This window comes from Nelumbo nucifera, chromosome 2 (assembly GCF_055504915.1).
Source record: "Nelumbo nucifera cultivar China Antique chromosome 2, China Antique-T2T, whole genome shotgun sequence".
Lineage (NCBI taxonomy): Eukaryota > Viridiplantae > Streptophyta > Magnoliopsida > Proteales > Nelumbonaceae > Nelumbo > Nelumbo nucifera.
The window spans coordinates 32,117,763-32,142,551 of NC_142650.1; the positions used below are offsets into that span (position 1 = coordinate 32,117,763).

Below are 24,789 nucleotides of genomic sequence, written 5' to 3' on the forward strand. Positions count from 1 at the left end.
CAATGTTGGTGGCAGCCTGATTATCACTATTTAACACTAATGGCTTATCATGCTCAATACCCAGTTCCTCCATCAAGGGTTGAAGCCACAACAGCTCAAAAACTCCATGAGCCATGGCCCTGTATTCAGCTTCGGCTAAAGATCTGGCGCCTAGAAGTTGATCTTCTGCCATCAATATTTCTAGCCCAATTAGCATTTGTGTAAGCTTCAAGTTCCATATGACCATGCTTAGCAAATAGAATTCCCTTTCCAGGAGAACCCTTCAAATAACACAAAATTCGTTCTGCTACTGCCATGTAAGTGTCCTTGGGAGCATGCATGAACTGACCAATGCAGCTGACAGCATATGCAATGTCTGGCCAAGTAATGCACAGATAGAGCAGCTTCCCAAGTAACCTCTGGAAGACTCCCTTATCTTTCAACAATACTCCACCTGAGGTAGAGAGTTTATGACTCATATCAATAGGAGTAGCAACTGATCTAGCACCCATCTTCCCTATTTCAGTGAGCAAGTCAAGCACATACTTTCATTGAGAGATAAGGATCCCATCCTTAGATCGAGCAACTTCTATGCCAAGAAAATATCTCAATTACCCCAGATCTTTGATCTCAAACTCTGTATGAAGGAAAGATTTAAGATCATTAATCCCTAATCTCAAACTCTGCCAAAGAGCCTCTCCTCTTTACAAAGAGGGTATGATCAGACTAAGTCTGTATATAGCCAAAGTTAACAAGGGCAGCCCTAAACCTTTCAAACCATGCCCTAGGTGATTGTTTAAGTCCATAAAGAGATTTCTTTAGCTTGTAGACGTTTCCTTCCATATCTATGTCATACATCCCTAGAGGAAGAGACATATAGATTTCCTCGTGTAATTCTCTATTCAAAAATGCATTTTTTACATCCAACTGGTAAAGTGGCCAATCTGAATGTGTAGCCAGAGATAGCAGAACCATCACAAAGGTCATCTTCGCAACAGGAGCAAAGGTCTCCAGATAGTCAATCCCATATGTCTGTGTATAACCTTTTGTAGCCAGCCTAGCTTTATACCTTTCAATGGTGCCATCGGCATGATATTTGATAGTGAAAACCCACTTACAACCTACTAGATCCTTCCTTCAGGCAAATCAACCACTTCCCAAGTGTTATTCTTATGTAGGGCATCAATTTCTAATCTCATAGCATCCCTCCATTCTGGAATAGTAAGAGCTTCTAACACTGACCTAGGTATTGGGTTAGAAGCAACAGAAGAAAGATAGCCAAAATATGAAGGAGAGAGAAAACTATAAGAAAGGTGTTTGGAAATACAATATGCAATACACTTCCTTTTACATTTCCTAATAGCAATAGGGACATTAAGGTTTGGGAAAGATGGCTCCAAAGGGAATGTATCAGTACTTGTTGTCTCTTATGTGACTAGAAGTGCAGGAGGCTCATGTGGTGTAGAGGAAACAATTTGTTCACTTCTAGTTCTCTGCCGCTGGTACAACTTGGGATTAAAAAGTGGACGAGGAGGTAACAGAGGAATAGGAACATTGGAATAAGAATGAGATGACTGTTACTCCCTTTACTCGTTTGAAAGAGAAAGAGGCTCAAAAGAAGACTCAACTGGGACAAGGAGGGGGGGGAGCAAACAATTATGACAAATCCTCCCCCTTTGGACAATGCCTCTCCTGAGAAGGATCATAGAAAAAAAAAGAAAACTCATCAAAGGTGACATCAATTGAGACATACCGAGTTTCGGTCTTTGGATCAAAACAACAATAACCCTTGCGTGGGGGCATAACCAAGGAAAATGCACTTGTGGGCTTTTGGTTCAAATTTATGTCTCTGGGTACTTAGAATGTGTACATAACAAATGCAGCCAAAGACACGGAGTGGAATAGGAAAAAGGTCCTTGCCCGGATGAAGAAGATGGAAATGAGACTTAAACTCCAACATTCTGGATGGCATATGGTTTGATTAGGCAGGTTGCAGTGAGAACAACATCTCCCCCAAATCTTGTAGGGACATGTGAGGCAAACAGGATACTTCTTGCAACTTCAACAGTATGCCGGTTTTTCTTTCAGCAACTCCATTCTATTCTACAGTCCTAACACAGGAACTTTGGTGAATAACCCCCAAATCAGTGAGATATCAGGTTAGGTTTTTCTCAAAATATTCTTCTAAATTGTTGGATCTGAAAATTTTGATTCTGGTATCAAATTGAGTTAGAACAAATTCATGGAACTGCCTCACAAGTCTGGGAAATTCATCACGGGACTTCATAAAAAATATCCAAGTATATTGTGAAAAATCATCAATGAACAAGATAAAATATTTGTAGCCACCCATAGAGGGTAAGTGGTAAGGCCCCCACACATCAGAGTGCACAATATGGAATGGAGAAGAAGATTTTTTATTACTCAAAGGGTAATTGCTTCTACAATGTTTTGACAATTCACAAGACTCACAATGAAGACTTGACAAACTAATTCCCTTAAATAGTTCTGGGAATAAATGACTCAATGCAGTGAAAGAAAGATGACCCAAACGAAAATGACATAACATGACACGACTGACAGACTCTGAAGATGTAGATCCAAATGCAGCTTTCCTAGGTTGTCCTTGGCCCTGTCCAGGAGTATCTAGCAGATATATTCCATTCGCCTGATGGCCACTCCCAATCACTTTCTGAGACTCTAGATCCTAAAAACACAGTAGGAAGGAAAAATGTTACACTATAGTTCAAAGACTTAGTTAAGCTACTTACAGATAACAAATTTGTATTTAGTTTGGGTACATGAAGAGTAGAAAGAAGTACCAAAGAGTCTATAGCCTTGATGGTTCCCTTGCTAGAGATAGGAGAAAGAGAGCCATCGGCTAGGGTGATTTTATCACGGCCAGGAAGCAAATCATAAGAAATAAACAAGGTGGAAAGGCTGGTCATATGGTTAGAAGCACCAGAATCAATAATCCAAGGGATCCTACGATTACCTAAGATAGTTGCATGATTGGTAGAAGCCCGTATACCTGAATAAGCAAATGCAGGAGAGGTTAAAATTCCTAGAGGGTTGTAAGAAGAGGCCGCACCCACTAGGTGACTGATCATCCTTCCAAACTTCTCATACTTAGCCTTCATAGCTACTAACTGTTCACTAGCAATCCTCTCTTTAGTTAGGCATCTGTCACTATCTTGACCAGCAGCAATATTGGCACTTCCAGCCTTCATATTATCAGACTTCTTTTGGAAACGAAGGGGAAGAAGCTCCGGATACAGTTTCCAGCACTTCTCTTTTGTGTGCTTTGGTTTCTTACAGTGCTCACAAATAACTTCCTTCTTCCCAGAACCACCTAGATTTCATGTAATTCCCTTAGGTTTCAGCCCCATGTTAGCAAAGTGATCATTTAGACAGTTGTATGCCCTTAACTTCAATCAGAATTATGTACATTATGAATTTATTGTAAATGAATAAAGTACACATTTGATTCATGTTCTTGTGGTGTGTTTCTGTGTAATACCCTTAAACTGGACACTTAATGAGACTTGTGTTAGTTTAGAATGTTCACAGCCATTGGGTAAGTCTGGGGAGATTTATCCTACCAAGGCTAACACTGATGTGCGGCCAACTGTTGGGGTGCCTTGTCTCAGCTACCAGGGTGAGACCCGAAGCACATGCAGTGTAGGATTAATAGAACCTCTGAACCGGACCAGATTTCCAGTATTGCCCTGGACCTTGGAGATAGATGGGCAAAACTGGAAAGTTACACCTGACCCCTAGACTCGATTATGATACTACACTAGGTGTTGGATTGGGCTGTCTTTGATGTACCAATCAGTGAGATCCTTAGCGGGGGTCAAAACCTGGGTATGTTGGGACAGTCCGAGAATTCATCTAAGTGGGTGATCATAGTGACAGGATCAGCCCCTTTGTCGGACAAAGGTAATGATCGGGGATGCACTCTCTGTAATGGAAACCAAGACTGCCGGCAACCGATTTCAATTGTTGAGATTTTGTTTTGCAAAATATATTTATATATAAAGATATATATGTTATGGTTTCGAAATGATTTGCAAAAGGTTTTAATTCCCGGGATCCATGTAAGCGGAGAGTGCAACACTGTTCCTTGCAGTCGAGGGAGAGGTCCTCCCTTGTCGGGCAGTGTTTGATCATTATGGTTGAGAGGTTAAGTGTAAGACCATTGAGGATAATACCTGATGGGCTAATCTTGCATCTGCCCATAGTCCCTGGGTGTTACAAGGTGGCTTGGCCCAGGGACCACTTAGGGTAAGTGTTGGGCCCATAGAGCCCACAAGATGGGTTTCAGGGGGTGCACTGTCCATAACAGTGTATTCGGCCAGGCCTTGTAACAAAGGCTGGGCTGAACGCATGTAGCTGATGTGTAGATCAATGTTTGGGTCCCACGCCATACAAGGAAGCCCAACTGGGCAGCAGTTTGGAAGGCTAAGTGAGTACATAACCTTAAATGGGCCTTAAGCCTATTTCGAACTGGGCTGATTTGATCAGTCACTTAAAGGGGCGAATTCTGAGATGGATCAGCTGATCTAAATGAGATTTAGATCTGGAAGCCTCCTAATTAGATTAGGAGATGGCTGATCTGATCTGCAGATAAGATAAGGGTTATCCCTTATCACTTAAAGGGACTTCTAATCCAAATATGATTTGGATTAGCAACTCCTAATGGGATTAGGAGCTGATCCCTTTAAGATTATGAAAGAAAGAAAGGGGCGAAACACAGTTAGTGATTGATGTTCAATTCTCTTCAGAACTGAAGATCACAAGAAGAGAGATTTCTGCACCCTGCGAATTCTCTCTTGCCGCCGCCATCACCTTCAGTACGATCTCCAGTTCTTGGGAGAAATCAAGATCTGATCTTGATTCCAATCTTTTGGGAAAAGATTAGTTGGAGCTGTACTCACACCGTCCAGTTGATTCTTGTGAAGGGTCAAGTTCTTTTGGAAGAACATTGCTGATTCTGCTCCATCCTGCACTACGCCATCTTCAGTGGGAGCAGATTTTGGATCCTTCCTTGGGCGTGAACACCTCCATTGGGAGATATTGCTTCTCTGTATCAGGTACATCCTCCCTCCTACTCCTTTTGGTTCAGATATGGTTTGGTTCTTGATTCAAGATTGATCCTTGAAAAACATGTTTTTCAAATATAGGGAATTCGATTCCCTGCAAAGATGGGAGAAATTTTTGAAATTCGCCCTGTCCCTTCCGCAAGACTTGGGCGTCCATGTGATGGATATCCCATCCCTTCAGTGGTATCAGAGCCAGGTTTCAAATCTTGAATCAATTTAATTCAGATCTGAACCTGCGCAAATGGGCAGAAGGTGTTCTACCCGATTTGCGCAGATATGGGTTTTGGGAAATTTGTTCCCAAAATTAATGGGCGAATAATCTGAAATTAATTTTATATAAATCTGATTATTGTTTAGAATAGTTCTTTATGATTTTCTTGATTTATGGGCTGTTCGTACAAAAGGAGATCGAATTCTTGGTTTGCACAGGGAACCTGCAAGATTTGCAGTTTCTTGATTTATTCATTACATTTGGTCTGTAAATAATTTTTTTTTATTTTTCGACTCAATGTATTAGGTATTCAATCTGATGTAAATATAATAGAAATTAGGTTTTCTATTCATTTTATTTTTGGATCGAAGATGGCGGCGCAAGGAAGGAGATTTCGCAGATGGGACATTCGCTACCTGCGATTTGCAGTTTGTGAAACTGCATTCTGTGATCTAACCTCTGTTTTGCAGGATGGATTGTACGAACAACCCTGGATTGACTGATTCTTGTTTTCTTTTATCAGTTCTTTAATTTCATATTATTTTCTTGAATTAAATATTTAATTAAAAATCAAACCCTAGACCCATTCGAACCAAGATTGGTTCAAATTGTTTGGACCGAATCTAGGGTTCGATTAAGGCTGTATATCAGCCCTAATTTTTGTTCATATGGGCCTAAGGATTGATAATTAATTGGATATTTAATTCGGCCCAACCTGTAAGGCCCTGTTTTAAATTGTTAAAACTGCCAAAAGCCAACTTCAAAAGAACAAGCTATATGGGCCGAACTGGGTAACCCTGATTCAGCCCATATACCTAGATGATATTAATTGTTAATATTATGGATTAAAATGGGCTTTCACAGATAATTAATTGATTGGATCAATTCCTCCCAGCATGTGATGTATGGATGTGTGATGTGCTACGTTCATGGGCCATAAGTGCTTGGCCCATGCAGATTCGATAGTGGCTCTTGCGCACACCATGGCTGAATGCACATCATTGCCATGGTGTCCCTTTTGGTCATTGGATGACCTCCCTCAATGGTGGGCCCCACACCTCCTGAAGAGGTTACGTGCGGAACCCTAGCCGATTAAGGCCCACCGAAATCTGACTTTGTGAAAGTCAATGGAAGCCACTCTGGCTTGACCTAAAATAAACTAGGGCGTAATTCTTGTTCCCTCCAGTAAATATGAGTGCACGTGATAGGGAGATTCATGTGATGAACTCTCTAAAGGCCTTCCATCATTAGCATGAGGATGGGTCCTAAAGTAATGAGGAAACGCACCAGAAAATGGGCTACCCAGTTGCTGTTGGGCTTGTCTAAGTGTTTCATTAGATGATAGGGGCGTCATAGACCGATGTGGGAGGGGCTTCACTAGAAAATGGGAACTCTCTCATGGTACCTTGGCGTTCACGAATATGATGGGTGAGCACTCACTGGACAGAAAGGTTTACCTGAAAACGGCTCTGAACCTTGTCTAACAGAGGCCAAAGGGAAAACTCATATGATGAGTGGATATGATTCTTCACAGAAAGGTGGTGGGGTTTTGCAGCTGAAACAATTGGCTCCATGCACCCTACATGGTTTCCCACATTTCTAGAGACAAGTCGTTGTATCCATCCCTGAGAAGGAGGGAAAACTCAGAGATGAACAAATGGGAATGGAACATAGATTAAAATCCATGTCTATGATTTGAACATGAATCATATAAGGTTGTGGACTGATATTTGCTGTTTTATCAGAAAATGGCAAACGGACAATTTGCAAAGCTTCTTGACGACAACAAGCTTAAGGGCCCAAACTATGTCGACTGGTATCGTAACCTAATGTTGGTTTTAACATCTGAAAAATTGGACAAGGTAGTCAAGTCTCTTGCCCTGGAACATCCGGGTGATAGGGCTTCTGAAGCCCGTAGGAGAGAATTCCAAGATTGGGAGGATAAAAACTCCCTAGCCCGCTGCTATGTCGTTGCTTCTTTGGACAACTCAATACAGAGGCAGTTCGATCAGATCGAACTCGCTAAGGACATATTGGACAATCTGAAAACAATGTACGAAGAGCAGAACCGTTCTACTCGGCAGAAGGTCTTGAAAATGTTCATGACCGCTCAGATGTCCAAGGGGCAGAAAGTTCACGACCATTGTCTTCGGATGATGGGATACATTAACGAGCTGGAAGTCCTTGGATCCGGGCTAGATCTTGGCACTCAAGTAGATGCCATTCTGAACTCCTTGCCCTCTTCCTTCAATGGGTTCATATTAAACTACAATATGAACAAACTGAATGTCAGCGTCCAAGAGCTGAGCAACATGTTGCAAAGGGCCGAGGACTTACTTAAGAAGGATGAGCCTGTGGTAATGCTTGTTGAAGCTAACAAAACGGGCAAGAAAAAGAGGAAGGCAAAGAAGCCTCAGAAAAAGACTACCAAGCCCAAGAAGCAGAAGAAGGACAGGACAGTAGATGCATGTCACTTCTACAAACAAACCGGCCACTGGAAGAGGAACTGTCCTCAGTACCTGGAATCCAAGAAAGGTAATTTTGAATCTTGTGTCATAGAAACTAACTTATTGCTGGCTTCTGCGTCCTGGTGTATTGACTCCGGGGCTTCAACTCATGCGTGTAACTCACTACAGGGGTTCAAGGTAAGCAGAAGGCTGAATGATGGAGAAGTGATGCTCTACTTGGGGACTTCTGCAAGCATTGCAGCTACGGCAATAGGCACCGTAGAATTAAAATTTAGAGAAGGAAATATTGTACTTAAAGATTGTCTTTTTGTGCAAAATCTAAGAAGAAATTTGATTTCTGTCTCAAAACTGTGTGCGGATGGATATTCTGTCTTTTTCAGTAATACGATTACTATTAAAAGAAACAATAAATTCATCGCATATGGGGAACTGGAGAATGGTCTCTATGTTCTACATCCTTCTCTAGAAACTAACATAGCCGAAACTACGTCGGCCGAAATCCCCAAGAAAAGAGCACGTGATACAGTTAATCCCATGTGCCTGTGGCATTACCGACTTGGCCATATCGGTATTGACCGAATCACAAGACTGGTAAAGGATGGTCCTTTGGATTTTCTAACTGTAGAAGATCTTCCCACTTGTGAGCCTTGCCTTCAGGGTAAGATGACAAAGAGGCCAATTATCGGTAAGCCTGAAAGATGTACAGGCACGCTTGACCTTATACATACTGATGTATGTGGTCCCCTGAGTGTTAGGACCCGTAACTAACACGTGTATTTCATTACTTTCACCGATGACTATTCTTGGTATGGTTACGTGTACCTAATGAGACATAAGTCTGAATCCTTTGAAAAGTTCAAAGAGTTCAGACAAGAGGTCGAGAAAACAGTTAGGGAGAGAAATTAAGTCCCTTCGATCAGATCGAGGCGGCGAATATCTCTCTGACGAATTCAAGGACTACTTGAAGGTAAACAGGATAATATCACAGTTAGCTCCTCCTGCTACACCACAACTTAACGGTGTTTCAGAGAGGAGGAATAGGACCCTATTAGATATGGTCCGGTCACTTCTCATCCATTCAGAGTTACCCACATCCTTTTGGGGATACGCATTAGAGACTGCGATATACGTGCTGAACCGGGTTCCAACCAAATCGGTTCCTAAGACTCCCTATGAGCTTTGGACCGGAAAGAAACCAAGTGTACGACACTTGAAGATTTGGGGTTGTCCGGCTCACGTTAAAAGAACTAATCCGGACAAATTGGAATCCAAGACCAGCCGTTGCCTATTCGTAGGCTACCCAAAGGGCTCAGTGGGCTACCTATTCTATGATCCAAGTGAGCAGAAGGTGTTCTGCAGTCGGAATGCGCAATTCTTGGAAAATGACTACATCTTGGACAATCTTCGTCAGGAAATTGTTCTTAATGAGGAGAGCCCAGATGCAGTGGGAGGTGTCCCACAAGTTCCAGGTAGTGACCAACCTAGAAGATCTACCCGGGTGTCCAGGCCACCGGTCCGTTTTGGTTACGATCAGGATAGTTACCTGGTCGAAACCTTGACTAGTGAAGAGGATCCCGTAACTTATACGGAAGCTATGTTGGACATAGACTCCCTTAAATGGGTAGATGCCATGAAAGCTGAGATGGACTCAATGGAGACCAATGAAGTCTGGACTCTAGTGGATCCGCCCTCCGGGGTAAAAGCAATTGGTTGCAAATGGATCTACAAGAGGAAGAAGGGCCCCGATGGCAGGGTTGAGACCTATAAAGCTCGTTTGGTGGCGAAAGAATACACTCAGAAAGAAGGCATCGATTATGAGGAAACCTTTACGCCCGTGGCCATGCTTAAATCCATTAGGATCCTGCTAGCTGTAGCAGCTTACTATGACTATGAGATTTGGCAGATGGATGTCAAAACTGCGTTTCTGAATGGAGATCTTACTGAAGATATCTATATGCAGCAACCGCAAGGTTTTGTAGCTGCGGGTCAGGAACACATGGTCTGTAAGTTGAATAGATCCATATATGGACTCAAGCAAGCTTCTAAAAGTTGGAACATCCGATTTGACTCTACGGTCAAAAGGTTTGATTTTGAGCAAAATCCGGATGAACCCTGTGTTTACAAGAAGACCAGTGGTGACAAGGTTACGTTTCTGGTTCTGTATGTAGATGACATTCTGCTCATTGGGAATGATGTAGGAATGTTAACTACGATAAAAGTATGGCTATCACATCAATTCTCCATGAAAGACCTTGGAGAAGCCTCCTATATACTGGGTCTTCGACTCTATAGAGATAGATCGAAGCGGATAATAGGATTATCCCAATCTGCTTATATTGACAAAATAGTCAAGAGATACAGCATGGAAAACTCCAAGAAAGGAAATGTTCCTTTCAGGCATGGAGTCAATCTCTCCAAGAAGATGTCTCCAAAGACCTCTGAGGAGATCGAGAGCATGAAAGACGTTCCCTATGCTTCAGCCATAGGGAGCATCATGTATGCCATGCTATGCACTCGTCCTGACATCGCCCAGGCAGTGAGTGTAGTAAGCAGATTCCAGGCCAACCCAGGGCAGGAGCATTGGACTGCTGTGAAATGCATACTTAAGTACCTTCGAAGGACAAAAGAGTTTTGTCTGGTATTCGATGGTAGTTCACTACAGATCCAAGGGTATACAGATGCGGATTTCCAGTCGGATCCGGATGGTAGAAAGTCTACATCTGGATATGTTTTCACGATAGGATCGTGTGCTGTTTGCTGGAAAAGAAGCAAACAGGGGTCCACAGTAGACTCCACAACCGAGGCCGAATACATTGCTGCAAGTGAAGCTGCCAAGGAAGCCGTGTGGATGAAGAAGTTCGTTCACGAATTGGGAGTAGTTTCGTCCAGCACATCACCCATCCCATTGTTGTGTGACAACAATGGAGCGATTGCTCAGGCTAAGGAGCCACGAGCCCACTCGAAGTCGAAGCACATCGAGAGGAAGTACCACGTACTCCGGGAGATTGTTGGTAGAGGGGATATCTTGATTCAGAAGGTAGCATCAGCAGAGAATGTAGTAGACCCATTGACTAAGCCACTGACACAGAAAGTGTTCGAGAAACACGTGGAAAGTATGGGACTCCGGCTTATACTAGATTGGACCTAAGTGCAAGTGGGAGCTGTTAGACAGTTGTATGCCCTTAACTTCAATCAGAATTATGTACATTATGAATTTATTGTAAATGAATAAAGTACACATTTGATTCATGTTCTTGTGGTGTGTTTCTGTGTAATACCCTTAAACTGGACACTTAATGAGACTTGTGTTAGTTTAGAATGTTCACAGCCATTGGGTAAGTCTGGGGAGATTTATCATACCAAGGCTAACACTGATGTGCGGCCAACTGTTGGGGTGCCTTGTCTCAGCTACCAGGGTGAGACCCGAAGCACATGCAGTGTAGGATTAATAGAACCTCTGAACCGGACCAGATTTCCAGTATTGCCCTGGACCTTGGAGATAGATGGGCAAAACTGGAAAGTTACACCTGACCCCTAGACTCGATTATGATACTACACTAGGTGTTGGATTGGGCTGTCTTTGATGTACCAATCAGTGAGATCCTTAGCGGGGGTCAAAACCTGGGTGTGTTGGGACAGTCCGAGAATTCATCTAAGTGGGTGATCATAGTGACAGGATCAGCCCCTTTGTCGGACAAAGGTAATGATCGGGGATGCACTCTCTGTAATGGAAACCAAGACTGCCGGCAGCCGATTTCAATTGTTGAGATTTTGTTTTGCAAAATATATTTATATATAGAGATATATATGTTATGGTTTCGAAATGATTTGCAAAAGGTTTTAATTCCCGGGATCCATGTAAGCGGAGAGTGCAACACTGTTCCTTGCAGTCGAGGGAGAGGTCCTCCCTTGTCGGGCAATGTTTGATCATTATGGGCTGAGAGGTTAAGTGTAAGACCATTGAGGATAATACCTGATGGGCTAATCTTGCATCTGCCCATAGTCCCTGGGTGTTACAAGGTGGCTTGGCCCAGGGACCACTTAGGGTAAGTGTTGGGCCCATAGAGCCCACAAGATGGGTTTCAGGGGTTGCACTGTCCATAACAGTGTATTCGGCCAGGCCTTGTAACAAAGGCTGGGCTGAACCCATGTGGCTGATGTGTAGATCAATGTTTGGGTCCCACGCCATACAAGGAAGCCCAACTGGGCAGTAGTTTGGAAGGCTAAGTGAGTACATAACCTTAAATGGGCCTTAAGCCTATTTCGAATTGGGCTGATTTGATCAGTCACTTAAAGGGGCAAATTCTGACATGGATCAGCTGATAGGATTGGGCCTAGACCCTATCCACTTAGAGAGTCCAAGATCTAAATGAGATTTAGATCTGGAAGCCTCCTAATTAGATTAGGAGATGGCTGATCTGATCTGCAGATAAGATAAGGGTTATCCCTTATCACTTAAAGGGACTTCTAATCCAAATATGATTTGGATTAGCAACTCCTAATGGGATTAGGAGCTGATCCCTTTAAGATTATGAAAGAAAGAAAGGGGCGAAACACAATTAGTGATTGATGTTCAATTCTCTTCAGAACTGAAGATCACAAGAAGAGAGATTTCTGCACCCTGCGAATTCTCTCTTGCCGCCTCCTTCCTGCCGCCGCCATCACCTTCAGTTCGATCTCCAGTTCTCGGGAGAAATCAAGATCTGATCTTGATTCCAATCTTTTAGGAAAAGATTGGTTGGAGCTGTACTCACAAGCCGTCCAGTTGATTCTTGTGAAGGGTCAAGTTCTTTTGGAAGAACATTGCTGATTCTGCTCCATCCTGCACTGCGCCATCTTTAGTGGGAGCAGATTTTGGATCCTTCCTTGGGCGTGAACACCTCCATTGGGAGATATTGCTTCTCTGTATTAGGTACATCCTCCCTCCTACTCCTTTTGGTTCAGATATGGTTTGGTTCTTGATTCAAGATTGATCCTTGAAAAACATGATTTTCAAATATAGGGAATTCGATTCCCTGCAAAGATGGGAGAAATTTTTAAAATTCGCCCTGTCCCTTCCGCAATACTTAGTGTTATGTTATGCTCCTACACCATCATAATATGAGGGCCTCCTTCAAAAACTTCACTTCTCCTTCACTGCTCCTACACCATCATAATATGAGTGTAACCTACATTGCCTCCAATCTTACCATTTTGCCCTCAAAGTTGAATATGAGAATGTATAAACAATAATATTAATAAAATAATAATAACACAATAATAATAAAATAGAAGTAAAATAATAATAAAGTAATAAACTAATGATATTAACATTATTCATAATACTTTGGGGTCGGGTCATTCATTCAAACACCCCCCTTATGTCTTCTTATTTTCTTGGTTATAGCTTGCAAACCTAGTAGATTGACACACGTAAGTCTACATAGGAAGATTGGGCCCATACTTTCTAAATGAAGTATGATGCCAAGGATTAGTGTTTTTAAAATTTCTTTTTCTTATGGGTAAACTCCAAAAACCCTTATAAACTATGAGGGGTGTGCCACTTCACTACCTAAACTTTCAAAAGTTGCAAAGACACCCCCCCCCCCCCCTAGAAAAAAAGGAAGCTTTGACAAGCTAAGCACTGTTAACAGCAGGTGGAAAATGACCAATCTAATCCTCTTAAATTACCATTTGTAGTAGGTTTTGTTCTCAAATCGAATGGAACAATAGTTAAAGGTCTGGTTTAAGGTTCTATTCTCACCACTGAACAAGCAGAAGAAACTCCTCCAAGCATTACTGGAGTTGGAAAATGGGAACAGAGAGCTTTTTTTACCACAGGAAGAAACTTCCTCATGCAAAATATTGAAATGAACTTTCATTAAGGAATACCAAAATTGTTTCTTTAGTTGTATAAACTTTCAATAAAGAGCCAAAAAACAACAGTCTAGTGGTCTACTAATCACCCATGGAAACTAATCAAATTTTTTCCTTTAGTTGTAGGAACTTTCATTAAATGGCCAACACAATAGCCATTGCTCATCTATGCTGAAATGAATTAATTGTAGGATATAAATTCAACCGTGGAGATAAGCTAATGCCGATGATACAATATTCCAAGCGCTAGTCAATGGAAATTAATCAATTTTTTTCATTAGTTGATTCTCCTTCTCGTTTTAAGAATCTCATTAGCAGTCTTCAAGGACTCCGCTATGAAATCACCTACAGCCAAGACTTTTCAGATGTCAAAGCAACAAGCATAACAATAGACAAAATCTGATTTATGACAAGAGAAGTACATAATACTTAATTACCAACAATTTTTAACACCAGAAGACCCACGGAATATTTGTCTCAGAAACAACAGTAGGAGACCCACTAAGTAAGAAGGGTAAACTTCGCCATCAAACACAAAGGAGACTCACAAAACACTTGACTCAAAAACAACACTCGGAAGAATGGGGAAAATGAAGATGAGAATGGAAAATTTCTGGAATACATTGTTTTTCCTACCATCTATTTCTTCAATCCTCCAACTTCGCAAATAAACCCTGTTCAAAGATGAAAAGAAACCCTAATCTCCTGACATGGACAAAACAAAGAAGAAAATGATTAATGGGTCAAAGAAGGACAATCTTGGCATCTAGAAAACTATAATAGATCACGTAATACCCATGGGAGTGTTTTCGTCCATCATACTAATGGAGGTTGTTATTTGAGTGACTTGTGAAAGTTCGTAGGTAAGTAGCATTCCCCATGCAAGTTCTTCCTTCTCTTTTTCTCTATATATACTTTTGCTGTTTTTTTATATATTTACAATGCCACTATCTCTATTCTCCTCTTCTATAAGCCTTGTTCATAGTTTGTGATTTCAATATCAATAGATGTTTCACCATAAAGAAATAGGGAAAATTTGAGGATATTTTGCTAATATCACTAAGATATTTGGAAAGTTCATGTAAATCAGGGAAAGATAACTAAAAACATGGCAACTGTTAACAAAACTTCAGGGATTATTAGAAGAAGTATAATTGCAGATTCAAAACTAAAAAATAAAAAAAAAAAACCACAAGAACATCTGTACTATCAAATATGAGAAGATAATCTATGATGATCAGATACAAACATAGGCATAATGGAAACCTAAAATAAATCAAGAAATGAAATTTATGTTTTGATTAAAAGCACGTGGAGTTGGGAACCTAAGAGGAAGAATTATATGGAAATAGGTGGGCAATTATTATTTTTATTTTTACTCTTTCAGTTTCTAAATTGTTAGTAAATGTTGAAGCTAACAAGATGGAGATACCTTGCTCAAATGGACAACGGGCTGGGTCTTCTCCAAAATAAAGTGCTAATGCATCAGCATTTCTACCCTGTAATCCAATCCAAAAACATACCATCTTATGAACAATTTTGTCTTGCTTACACATTTGAAGTTTAAGCTCCATTATTAAGGGGAAAAGCTAGGACATACCACTCCGGCATATAGTGAAGCCAAAGACCTCACTTCTGCTTCTGCAACGACAAGAAATTCCTTCACAGTCTGCAAGTAAAAACATTTGATTTGAAAAACACAACAGATATAAAAAGAACAATAACAGTTAAAGAAAAACGTGCATTGTAAAAGAAAAAAAAGGAATAATTAACATAACTTATAACAATATCAATCTAGTCTCATTTAGATATTCAGTTGCCTACATAGATACCACTGTGCTATTCATCCTGTAAGCTCCAGGGATGTGGCATTCATGGTCAAACCCCAAAGGTCCGAGAAACAGCCGAAGGGAGAAATGAAGATTATCTGGACCCCCCAGAGGGACTGCACTATGTATCCTCTGGCAAGGGATTAGGCCACCATAGTTCCTGTAAGTCAGTGATCTAAGAGAAAGATTGAGAAACTAGCCATGGCCTGACTGGAGAGAGAGAGAGAGAGGAAAGGGGTCTGAGAGAGAATGTTGGTAGAAGGAAGACTTGGGAGAAATGTCAGTGGAGAGACCTCCCCCCCTCCTGTGGCTAATTTCCCAATATTATTTATATTTTCTATTTATTAAGTGGAGAGGTTTCTAGAACCTTCCATGCCACATCAGCTAAAGTGGACAGTTGTCAATCACTTCTTCTATAATTTTTCTCTGAATTACTTCTTGGTAGCCTGGGTTGTTAATTGGACCAGACTGGACCGGATGGACTAAACTGGTTCTATGGTGATTTGCAAGTGTATGCTCTTACACATCCTATATGATGCTTCCTACAATTTACTAATAAGGAAATGTCTAAATAAATCTTGCCACATAGATCCATAGCATTTTGATCTTTCTAATCTTGACTTTAGAGCCATTTATTTGTATAAACATACAAGAATGGAAGGTATCAATTGGGTTTTATTCCTATGTTGTGTTAATTTGCCCTAGGGATGGTAGCGTTTAGGAAAAGCTTCAAAGTCGATAGGATCTTTCTGATGCATAATTTTGTATAGATGGTGTAGGGATGAAAAATCGGCAATATAGTTGGTTTCGTTGAATAAGAAAAGATAGAAGGAAACACACATGGGCATGGATGTGCAGAAGGGGTGTGCAAAGACAGAGGAAAGGGGGCAGATATGTGGAGGTCCTCAAGAGGAAGGGTCTATCAAAATCCAACACAGTGTGCACAACATGAAGAAAAATATACAACAAATTAGCCAGCAAAAACAATCCTAAATGCAACTTACTCAACCCCATCATGGTTCACAATATCAGCAAGATTTGGTAAAATTTCTGAAATCTCCCCATTTTCCTAGTGGAAGTATGAAAATTTCCAACAATCATTTTATTTCTCTTAATATCTCCAATATTTTGCCAATATGACAGTGATATTTCAGATTTCATTGACAGACTATGAATTTAAGGTTTAAAACTTTAAAATATAATTAGAAGCTTTCTGATATTTCATTAAAACCATCATAGTTTTTTTAAATATTTTCCTAAAAGAAAAAATGGGGATTCAGTGATTTGATGATCGGATTACTACTTTTAAATGATTCACTTACTAAGTCACTATAAAGACAAAATGTATGATAACAACAAAAAAAAAGACAAAATAATTGACAAGTATATGACATACATAATGGAGGGAAGATGGCTGAATGCACATCATTGCCATGGTGTCCCTTACGGTCATTGGATGACCCCTTCCTTTCGTGGTGGACCCCACAACCCTGAAAAAGGATGCGTGCGGACTCCATGATCAGGTCATGGTTATGGAATTCAATGAACCCTGAAATCAGCGATACGTGTATGTTTTTATCCACGGCTAAAGAGATCTGTGATGCCGTCCGACAAACATATTCAAAAGCACGTGATGCAGCACAAGTGTACGAAATCAAAGTCAAGATTGGAGCAACTAAACAAGGCAGCAAGACAGTTACCGAGTATGCAAATTTACTGCAGAACCTGTGGCAAGAACTCGATCATTATCGGTGCATTGAGACTAAATGTGCAGCGGATGCAGCAATCCTAAAGAGTTTTATTGAAAAAGATCGCGTTTATGACTTTCTTGCAGGACTCAACGCAGAATTTGATCAAGTTAGGGTCCAGATTCTCGGCAAAGAAGAGGTACCATCTCTAAATGAGACTATTTCTCTGATTCGTGCTGAAGAAAGCCGTAGGGGGGTTATGCTTGAACCCCAAGTACTAGAAGGTTCAGCCATGACTACAAGGATGGAACAACCGAAAATACTGGAAGGAATGAAGACAGATTTGTCCTCTGCACAGGACAACAAGGAGTCTCTTTGGTGTACCTATTGCAAGAAACCAAGGCACACCAAAGAGAAGTGTTGGAAGCTGAATGGTAAACCATCGAATAGGGAATGGGGCTACCGAGGAGGACAACAGAAGAGTCGAAGTCAAGCTAACTTCACCACAAATCAGCCGAGCCAAGAAAAGCCTCCAGACAAGACCGAGTTCAATAAGGAGGAGATCGAAAAGTTAAAGGGGCTTCTGGGATCGTTGGAGAAACCTAGTGGTACAGGCTCTCTTGCAATCTCAGGTAAGTTTTCTATTCCTCACGGACTAAATGTCTCATATGAACCTATTAGGGATTTATGGGTTATTGACTCAGGAGCCACAGATCACATGACTCACTCCTCACTACATTTTAGCACTTACACCCCCTGCCCAAGCAATCGAAAAATAGCCATTGCAGATGGTTCCCTTACTACCGTAGCTGGCCTTGGGGATATCCATATTAATCCATCACTTACACTAAAAAGTGTCCTTCATGTTCCAAAATTGTCCACTAACCTGATATCCATCCAAAAACTCACCCATGACATGAACTGTAATGTGCTTTTCTATCCTTCTTACTGTATATTTCAGGACCAGGATTCGGGGAAGAGGATTGGACTTGCTAAGGAGAAGAATGGACTCTACTATCTTGAAGAATCATGCAAATCAAATATTATCCAGGATAAGTTATCTCTGTCATTCCTTTCATCATCCAACAAAGACACCATTTGGCTTCATCACTTTAGACTAGGACATCCATCTTTTGGAATTCTGAAAACTATGTTTCCCTCCTTGTTTAAAGGATTGAGTGTTGAATATTTTCATTGTGATGTGTGTGAATTTGCAAAACACAAGCGTGTGCCCTTTCCAATCAGTAACAAGAGAAGTTCAGTCCCATTCTTTTTTATCCATAGTGATATATGGGGACCCTCCACAGTTCCAAATGTGTCTGGCTCACGATGGTTCGTCTCTTTTATTGATGATTGCACTAGGGTCTCTTGGATCTTTCTTCTTAAATCTAAATCAGATGTAAGTAGTGTACTCCCAAATTTCCATAACATGATCCAAAATCAGTTTGGGGTCAGAATCAAAAGATTTAGATCGGATAATGCACGGGATTATTTCAACCAAACTTTATCCCCATATTTTCAAAAAGAAGGGATTATCCATGAATCCTCCTGCATTAATACTCCACAACAAAACGGAGTAGCAGAAAGGAAGAATGGTCATCTACTAGCTGCAACCCGAGCCTTACTTTTCCACCAGCATGTTCCAAAAACCTATTGGGGGGAAGCTGTGCTTACAGCCGCATACATTATAAATTGTTTACCTTCAAGGGTTTTGGGATTTAAAACACCAATGGAAACACTTTCTCAATTTTATCCCGATCTACGTACAACAAATAATCTCACCCCAAGAATCTTTGGATGCACTGCTTCTGTCCATGTTCATACCCATAATAGAGGGAAGTTAGATCCAAGAGCCATCAAGTGTATTTTTGTGGGTTATTCGTCCACCCAAAAGGGTTATAAGTGTTACCACCCACCTACTAAAAAATTCTTTGTCTCTATTGATGTCACTTTTGAAGAAAAAACACCATATTTCACTCAACCTTATCTTTAGGGGGAGTCTTTGTCATTCATTGAAGATAAGGACAGAGAATTGTTCCCGCTTGGTCTACCTACAGTTTCTCAACACCCAAACTCAGCATCTATACCAGTTCAATCCGTATCTACACCTATCGAACCACCTCAAACCAAACCAACTTCTTCACCCATTCATACCAGACCCATGATAGAGAATGATGAACTTTGTGACTCTATGAGATTGCAGGTTCAAGATTCAACTCCTAATCCTGAGAATGAGGTAAATACAGTTCCAGAAATTTCTTCTGAATTAGCATCTGACCAAGATCTTCCTATTGCCCTTAGGAAAGGCACAAGAGAATGCACTAAACATCCCTTATATCCCTTAGCAAATTTTGTGTCCTTTAAAAAATTCTCACCATCACATAGGAGTTTCCTAGTTAGTCTAAACACCATTCATATTCCTAATACTTTATCTGAGGCATTATCTGATGAGAAATGGAAAGATGCTATGAGAGAAGAGATGCAGGCTCTAGATAAGAATCAAACATGGGAAATTGTTGACCTACCACCAGGAAAGAAACCCGTGGGCTGCAAGTGGGTTTTCACAGTAAAGTACAAGTCAGACGGCTCTCTAGAAAGATACAAGGCAAGACTCGTGGCAAAAGGATATACACAAACCTATGGTGTTGACTATCAGGAGACATTCGCTCCAGTGGCTAAGATGAATACGGTAAGAATTTTGTTGTCACTAGCAGCTAACTTCGACTGGTACTTGGAGCAATTTGATGTAAAGAATGCTTTTCTTCACGGTAATTTAGAGGAGGAGATATACATGGATATTCCTCCGGGCTTCAAAGGAAATCTAAAAGGAAATAAAGTTTGCAGGTTGAAAAAAGCACTATATGGTCTCAAGCAATCACCTAGGGCATGGTTTGGAAGATTTACTAAAGTTATGCTTGCCATTGGATACAAACAAAGTCAGGGAGATCATACACTCTTTATAAAGCATTCGGATGTAGGGGGAGTCACGGCTCTTCTGGTATATGTCGATGACATAATTGTGACAGGAAATGATGAAAAGGAGAAGGAAGCCTTGAGAAGATGCCTAGTCAAAGAATTCGAAATAAAATAACTTGGGAGATTGAAGTATTTTCTAGGGATTGAAGTAGCTCATTCCAGAGAAGGCATCTTTATCTCACAACAGAAATATGTAACAGATCTTTTAAGAGAGACAGGAAAGTTAGCATGCAAACCATCCTCCACACCGATTGAGCCAAATCATAAATTGGGAGAAGCAAATGAAGATCCAGCCGTGAATAGGGAAATGTACCAAAGATTAGTAGGAAAACTTATATATCTTGCCCACACAAGGCCAGACATAGCATATGCCGTGAGCGTGGCTAGCCAGTTTATGCACAACCCGAAAGAGGTTCACCTACAGGCGGTCTATAGGATACTACATTACCTAAAGGCTAATCCTGGCAAAGGAATCTTGTTTAAAAGAAATACTGGATTAACCCTAGAGGCATACACCGATGCAGATTATGCAGGCTCTCCCATGGATAGGCGGTCCACTACAGGTTACTGTACATTCCTTGGAGGAAATCTTGTGACATGGAGGAGTAAGAAGCAGAATGTGGTAGCTAGATCAAGTGCGGAGGCAGAATTCAGGGCAATGGCTCAGGGAATATGTGAATTACTATGGCTCAAGATAATTTTGGAAGACCTAAAGATCAGATGGGAAGGTCCAATGAGATTATTCTGTGACAACAAGTCAGCTATTAACATTGCTCACAATCCCGTCCAACATGACAGGACAAAGCACATTGAGATAGATAGGCATTTCATAAAGGAAAAGCTGGATAGCAGATTAATTTGCACTCCATACGTCTCAACGAATGGTCAACTGGCAGATGTGCTGACAAAAGGGCTTTGCAGTGTGGCATTCCAAGGACTTATCTCCAAACTGGGAATGAAAGATGCATATTCACCAGCTTGAGGGGGAGTGTTGGAAAGTAGAAGATTGACTCTCTGATTGATTCTCCATAATTTTAGCTCCATCAGTTTAGGAAACTTAATTTCCTAGAATCATGGGATATTAATTGAAGAATCCCACTAATATAGAAATTAGTTTTTTAGGAAAAGTTAGTTTCCTATTTTATCACCCTGTAAATTAGCTCTGTAATTCTATATAAAGTTGTGTATATGCTCCTTCCAAGACAATACAATCAATTCATTTTTTCTCTCAAATTTTCACACGATCAGATCGAACTAGCCAAGGACATATTGGATAGTCTAAAAACTATGTATGAAGAGCAGAATCGTTCTACTCGTCAAAAGGTCCTGAAGCAGTTCATGACCGCGCAGATGACCAAGGGGCAGCAAGTTCATGACCATTGTTTCCGGATGATGGGTTACATAAACGAGCTGGAGGCCTTGACTAGTGAGGAGGATCCTGTAACTTACGCGGAAACTATGTTGGACATAGATTCCCAGAAATGGGTGGAGGCCATGAGAGCCGAGATGGACTCAATGGAGGCCAATGAAGTCTGGACTCTAGTAGATCCTCCCTCCAGGGTAAAAGCAATCGGTTGCAAATGGATCTATAAGAGGAAGAAGGGCTCCGATGGCAAGGTTGAGACCTTCAAAGCTCGTTTGGTGGCGAAAGGGTATACTCAGAAAGAAGACATCGACTATGAGGAAACCTTTTTGCCCGTGGCCATGCTTAAATCCATTAGGATTCTGCTAGCTGTAGCAGCATTCCATGACTACGAGATTTGGCAGATGGATGTCAAAACCGCGTTCCTGAATGGAGATCTTAGTGAAGATATCTACATGCAGCAGCCGCAAGGCTTCATTGCTGCTGGTCAGGAACACATGGTATGTAAACTTAATAGATCCATATATTGACTTAAGCAAGCTTCTAGGAGTTGGAACATCCGTTTTGACTCTGCAGTCAAATCGCTTGACTTTGAGCAGAATTCGGATAAGCCCTGTGTTTACAGGAAGTCCAGTGGGGATAAGGTCACCTTCTTGGTGTTGTATGTGGACGATATCCTACTTATTGGGAATGATGTAGGAATGTTGACTTTGGTCAAAGTGTGGCTTTCGCAGCAATTCTCCAGGAAAGATCTTGGAGAAGCTTTCTATATACTGGGTCTTCGACTCTATAGAGATAGATCGAAGCGGATAATTGGATTATCCCAGGCTACTTACATTAACAAAATTGTCAAAAGGTACAACATGGAGAACTCCAAGAAAGGAAACGTTCCTTTCAGGCACGGGGTCACTCTCTCCAATAAGATGTCTCCCAAGACTTCTGAGGAGATTGAGGGCATGAAAGACATTCCCTATGCCTCAGCCGTTGAGAGCATCATGTATGCCATGTTGTGCACTCGCCCTAACATTGCTCAGGCGGTGAGTGTCGTAAGCAGGTTCCAGGCCAACCCAGGGCAGGAGCATTGGACTGCTGTGAAGAACATACTCAAATACCTTCGAAGGAAAAAAGAGTTTTGTCTGGTATTCGATGGTAGTTCACTACAAATTCTGGGGTATACTGATGCCGATTTCCAATCAGATCCAGATGATAGAAAGTCTACATCTCGGTATGTTTTCACGATAGGATCGTGTGCTGTTTGCTGGAAAAGTAACAAACAGGGGTCCATGGCAGATTCCACAACCGAGGCCGAGTACATTGCCGCATGTGAAGCTTCCAAGGAAGCCGTGTGGATGAAAAAGTTCATTCACGAATTAGGAGTGGTTCCGTCCAGCACATCACCCATCCCGTTGTTGTGTGACAACAATGGAGCGATCGCTCAAGCTAAGGAGCCTCGAGCCCACTCGAAGTCAAAGCACATCGAGAGGAAGTACCATGTACTGCGGGAGATTGTTAGTAGAGGGGACGTCCTGATTCAGAGGGTAGCATCAGCGGATAATGTGGCAGAGCCATTGACTAAGCCACTCACACAGAAAGTGTTTGAGAAACACGTGGAAAGCATGGGACTCCAGCTTGTACTAGATTGGACCTAAGTGCAAGTGGGAGCTGTTAGATAGTTTTGTATGCCCTTAGCTCCAATAAGTTTTGATGTACTTTTGACATTTAATGTAAATGAATAAAGTGCATGTTTGATTCATGTTGTGTGGTATGTTTCTGTGTAAGACCCTTAAACTGGACACTTAATGAGACTCGTGTTAGTTTAGAATGTTCACAGCCGTTGGATAAGTCTGGGGAGATTTATCCTGCCAAGGCTAACACTGGTGTGCTGCCAAGTGTTGGGGTGGCCTGTCTCAGCTGCCAGGGTGAGACCCAAAGCACATGTAGTGTAGGATTAATTGAATCTTTGAACCGGACCAGATTTCCAGTATTGCCCTGGACCTTGGTGATTGATGGGCAAAACTAGAAAGTTACACCTGACCCCTAGACTCGATTATGATACTGCACTAGGTGTCGGATTGGGCTGTCTTTGATATGCCAATCAGTGAGATCCTTAGCGGAGGTCAAAACCTGGGTATGTTGGGACAGTCTGAGAATTCATCTGAGTGGGTGATCATAGTGACAGGATCAACCCCTTTGTCGGATAAAGGTAATGATCGGGGATGCACTCTCTCTGATGGAAACCAAACTGCCAGCAGTTGATTTCAATCGTTGGAATTTTGTTTTGCAAAATTTATATATATGATATATAGATATGTATGGTTTCAAAATGTTTGCAAATGGTTTTAATTCCCGGGATCCATATGAGCAGAGAGTGCAACACTGTTCCTTGCAGCCGAGGGAGAGGTCCTCTCTTGTCGGGCAGTGTTTGATCATTATGGGCTGAGAGGTTAAGTGTAAGGCCATTTAGGGTTACACCTGATGGGCTAATCTTGCATCTGCCCACAGTCCCTGGGTTTTTATAAGATGGCTTGGCCCAGGGACCACTTAGTGTAAGTGTTGGGCCCATAGAGTCCATGTGATGGGCTCAGGGGGTTCACTGGGCTCTCCAGTGAATTCGGCTAGGCCTTGTAACAAAGGTTGGGTTGAACCCACGTGGCTGATGTGTAGATCAATGCTTGGGTACCACGCCATACAAAGAAGCCCAACTGGGCAGCAGTTTGGAAGCCTGTTGAGCACTTAATACTTATTGGGCCTAAAGCCCATTTCGAACTGGCTGGTTTAATTACCCACTTAAAGGGGCGAATTTCATATTCAAATAAAGATTTGAATCTGGTAATCTCCTGATAAGTCAGGAGTGGGCTGACCTTATCTGCAGATAGGATTAAGATAATTCCCTATCCAAATACAGATTTGGATTGGGATAACTCCTAATAGGATTAGGAGGTTTCTTAATCACTAAGAAAGAGGAGAAACCCTAGTCTTGAATTACTAGAATTCGAACCAAGGTTTCAGAAGAACCTCCTCCTGCAAATTGAGATTGGATCTCAGAAACCCTAGAGAGAAGAAAAGCAAATACGCCAACTTCAGCTCTAGAGTTCTTCTTCAGCCACCGCCGCCATTCACTGCCTAGTTCGATCTCTCTGAGGGGGAAAGATCAAGAGGGTGTTCTTGATATCAGTCTTTGCTGAAAGGCTGATTGTGTACGGTGCTCTTCGCTTCCATCGAATTCTTGTGAAGAATTTGGTTCGTAGGACGAACACTGCTGGTTCTGCTCCAACATCACTGCGCCATCTTCAGTGGGAGCAGATCTTGGGAGT

General features: G+C 41.5%; 1 protein-coding gene across 2 annotated transcripts in view; it reads right to left on the bottom strand.

Moving 5' to 3' along the window:
- The window catches only part of LOC104603308 (formin-like protein 18), a 160,926-nt gene that overhangs the window by 25,307 nt on the left and 110,830 nt on the right, over positions 1–24,789 (bottom strand). For both annotated transcript variants that reach the window (XR_736198.3, XM_010267305.3), the window contains exons 15-16: positions 15,220–15,288; positions 15,052–15,118 (exon numbers count right to left, since the gene is read on the bottom strand). Coding sequence is in view for 1 of the 2 variants with exons in the window: in XM_010267305.3 (XP_010265607.1) it covers positions 15,052–15,118; positions 15,220–15,288 (136 nt within the window). In the remaining variant the exon portion in view is untranslated. The remainder of the gene's footprint in view (positions 1–15,051; positions 15,119–15,219; positions 15,289–24,789) is intronic.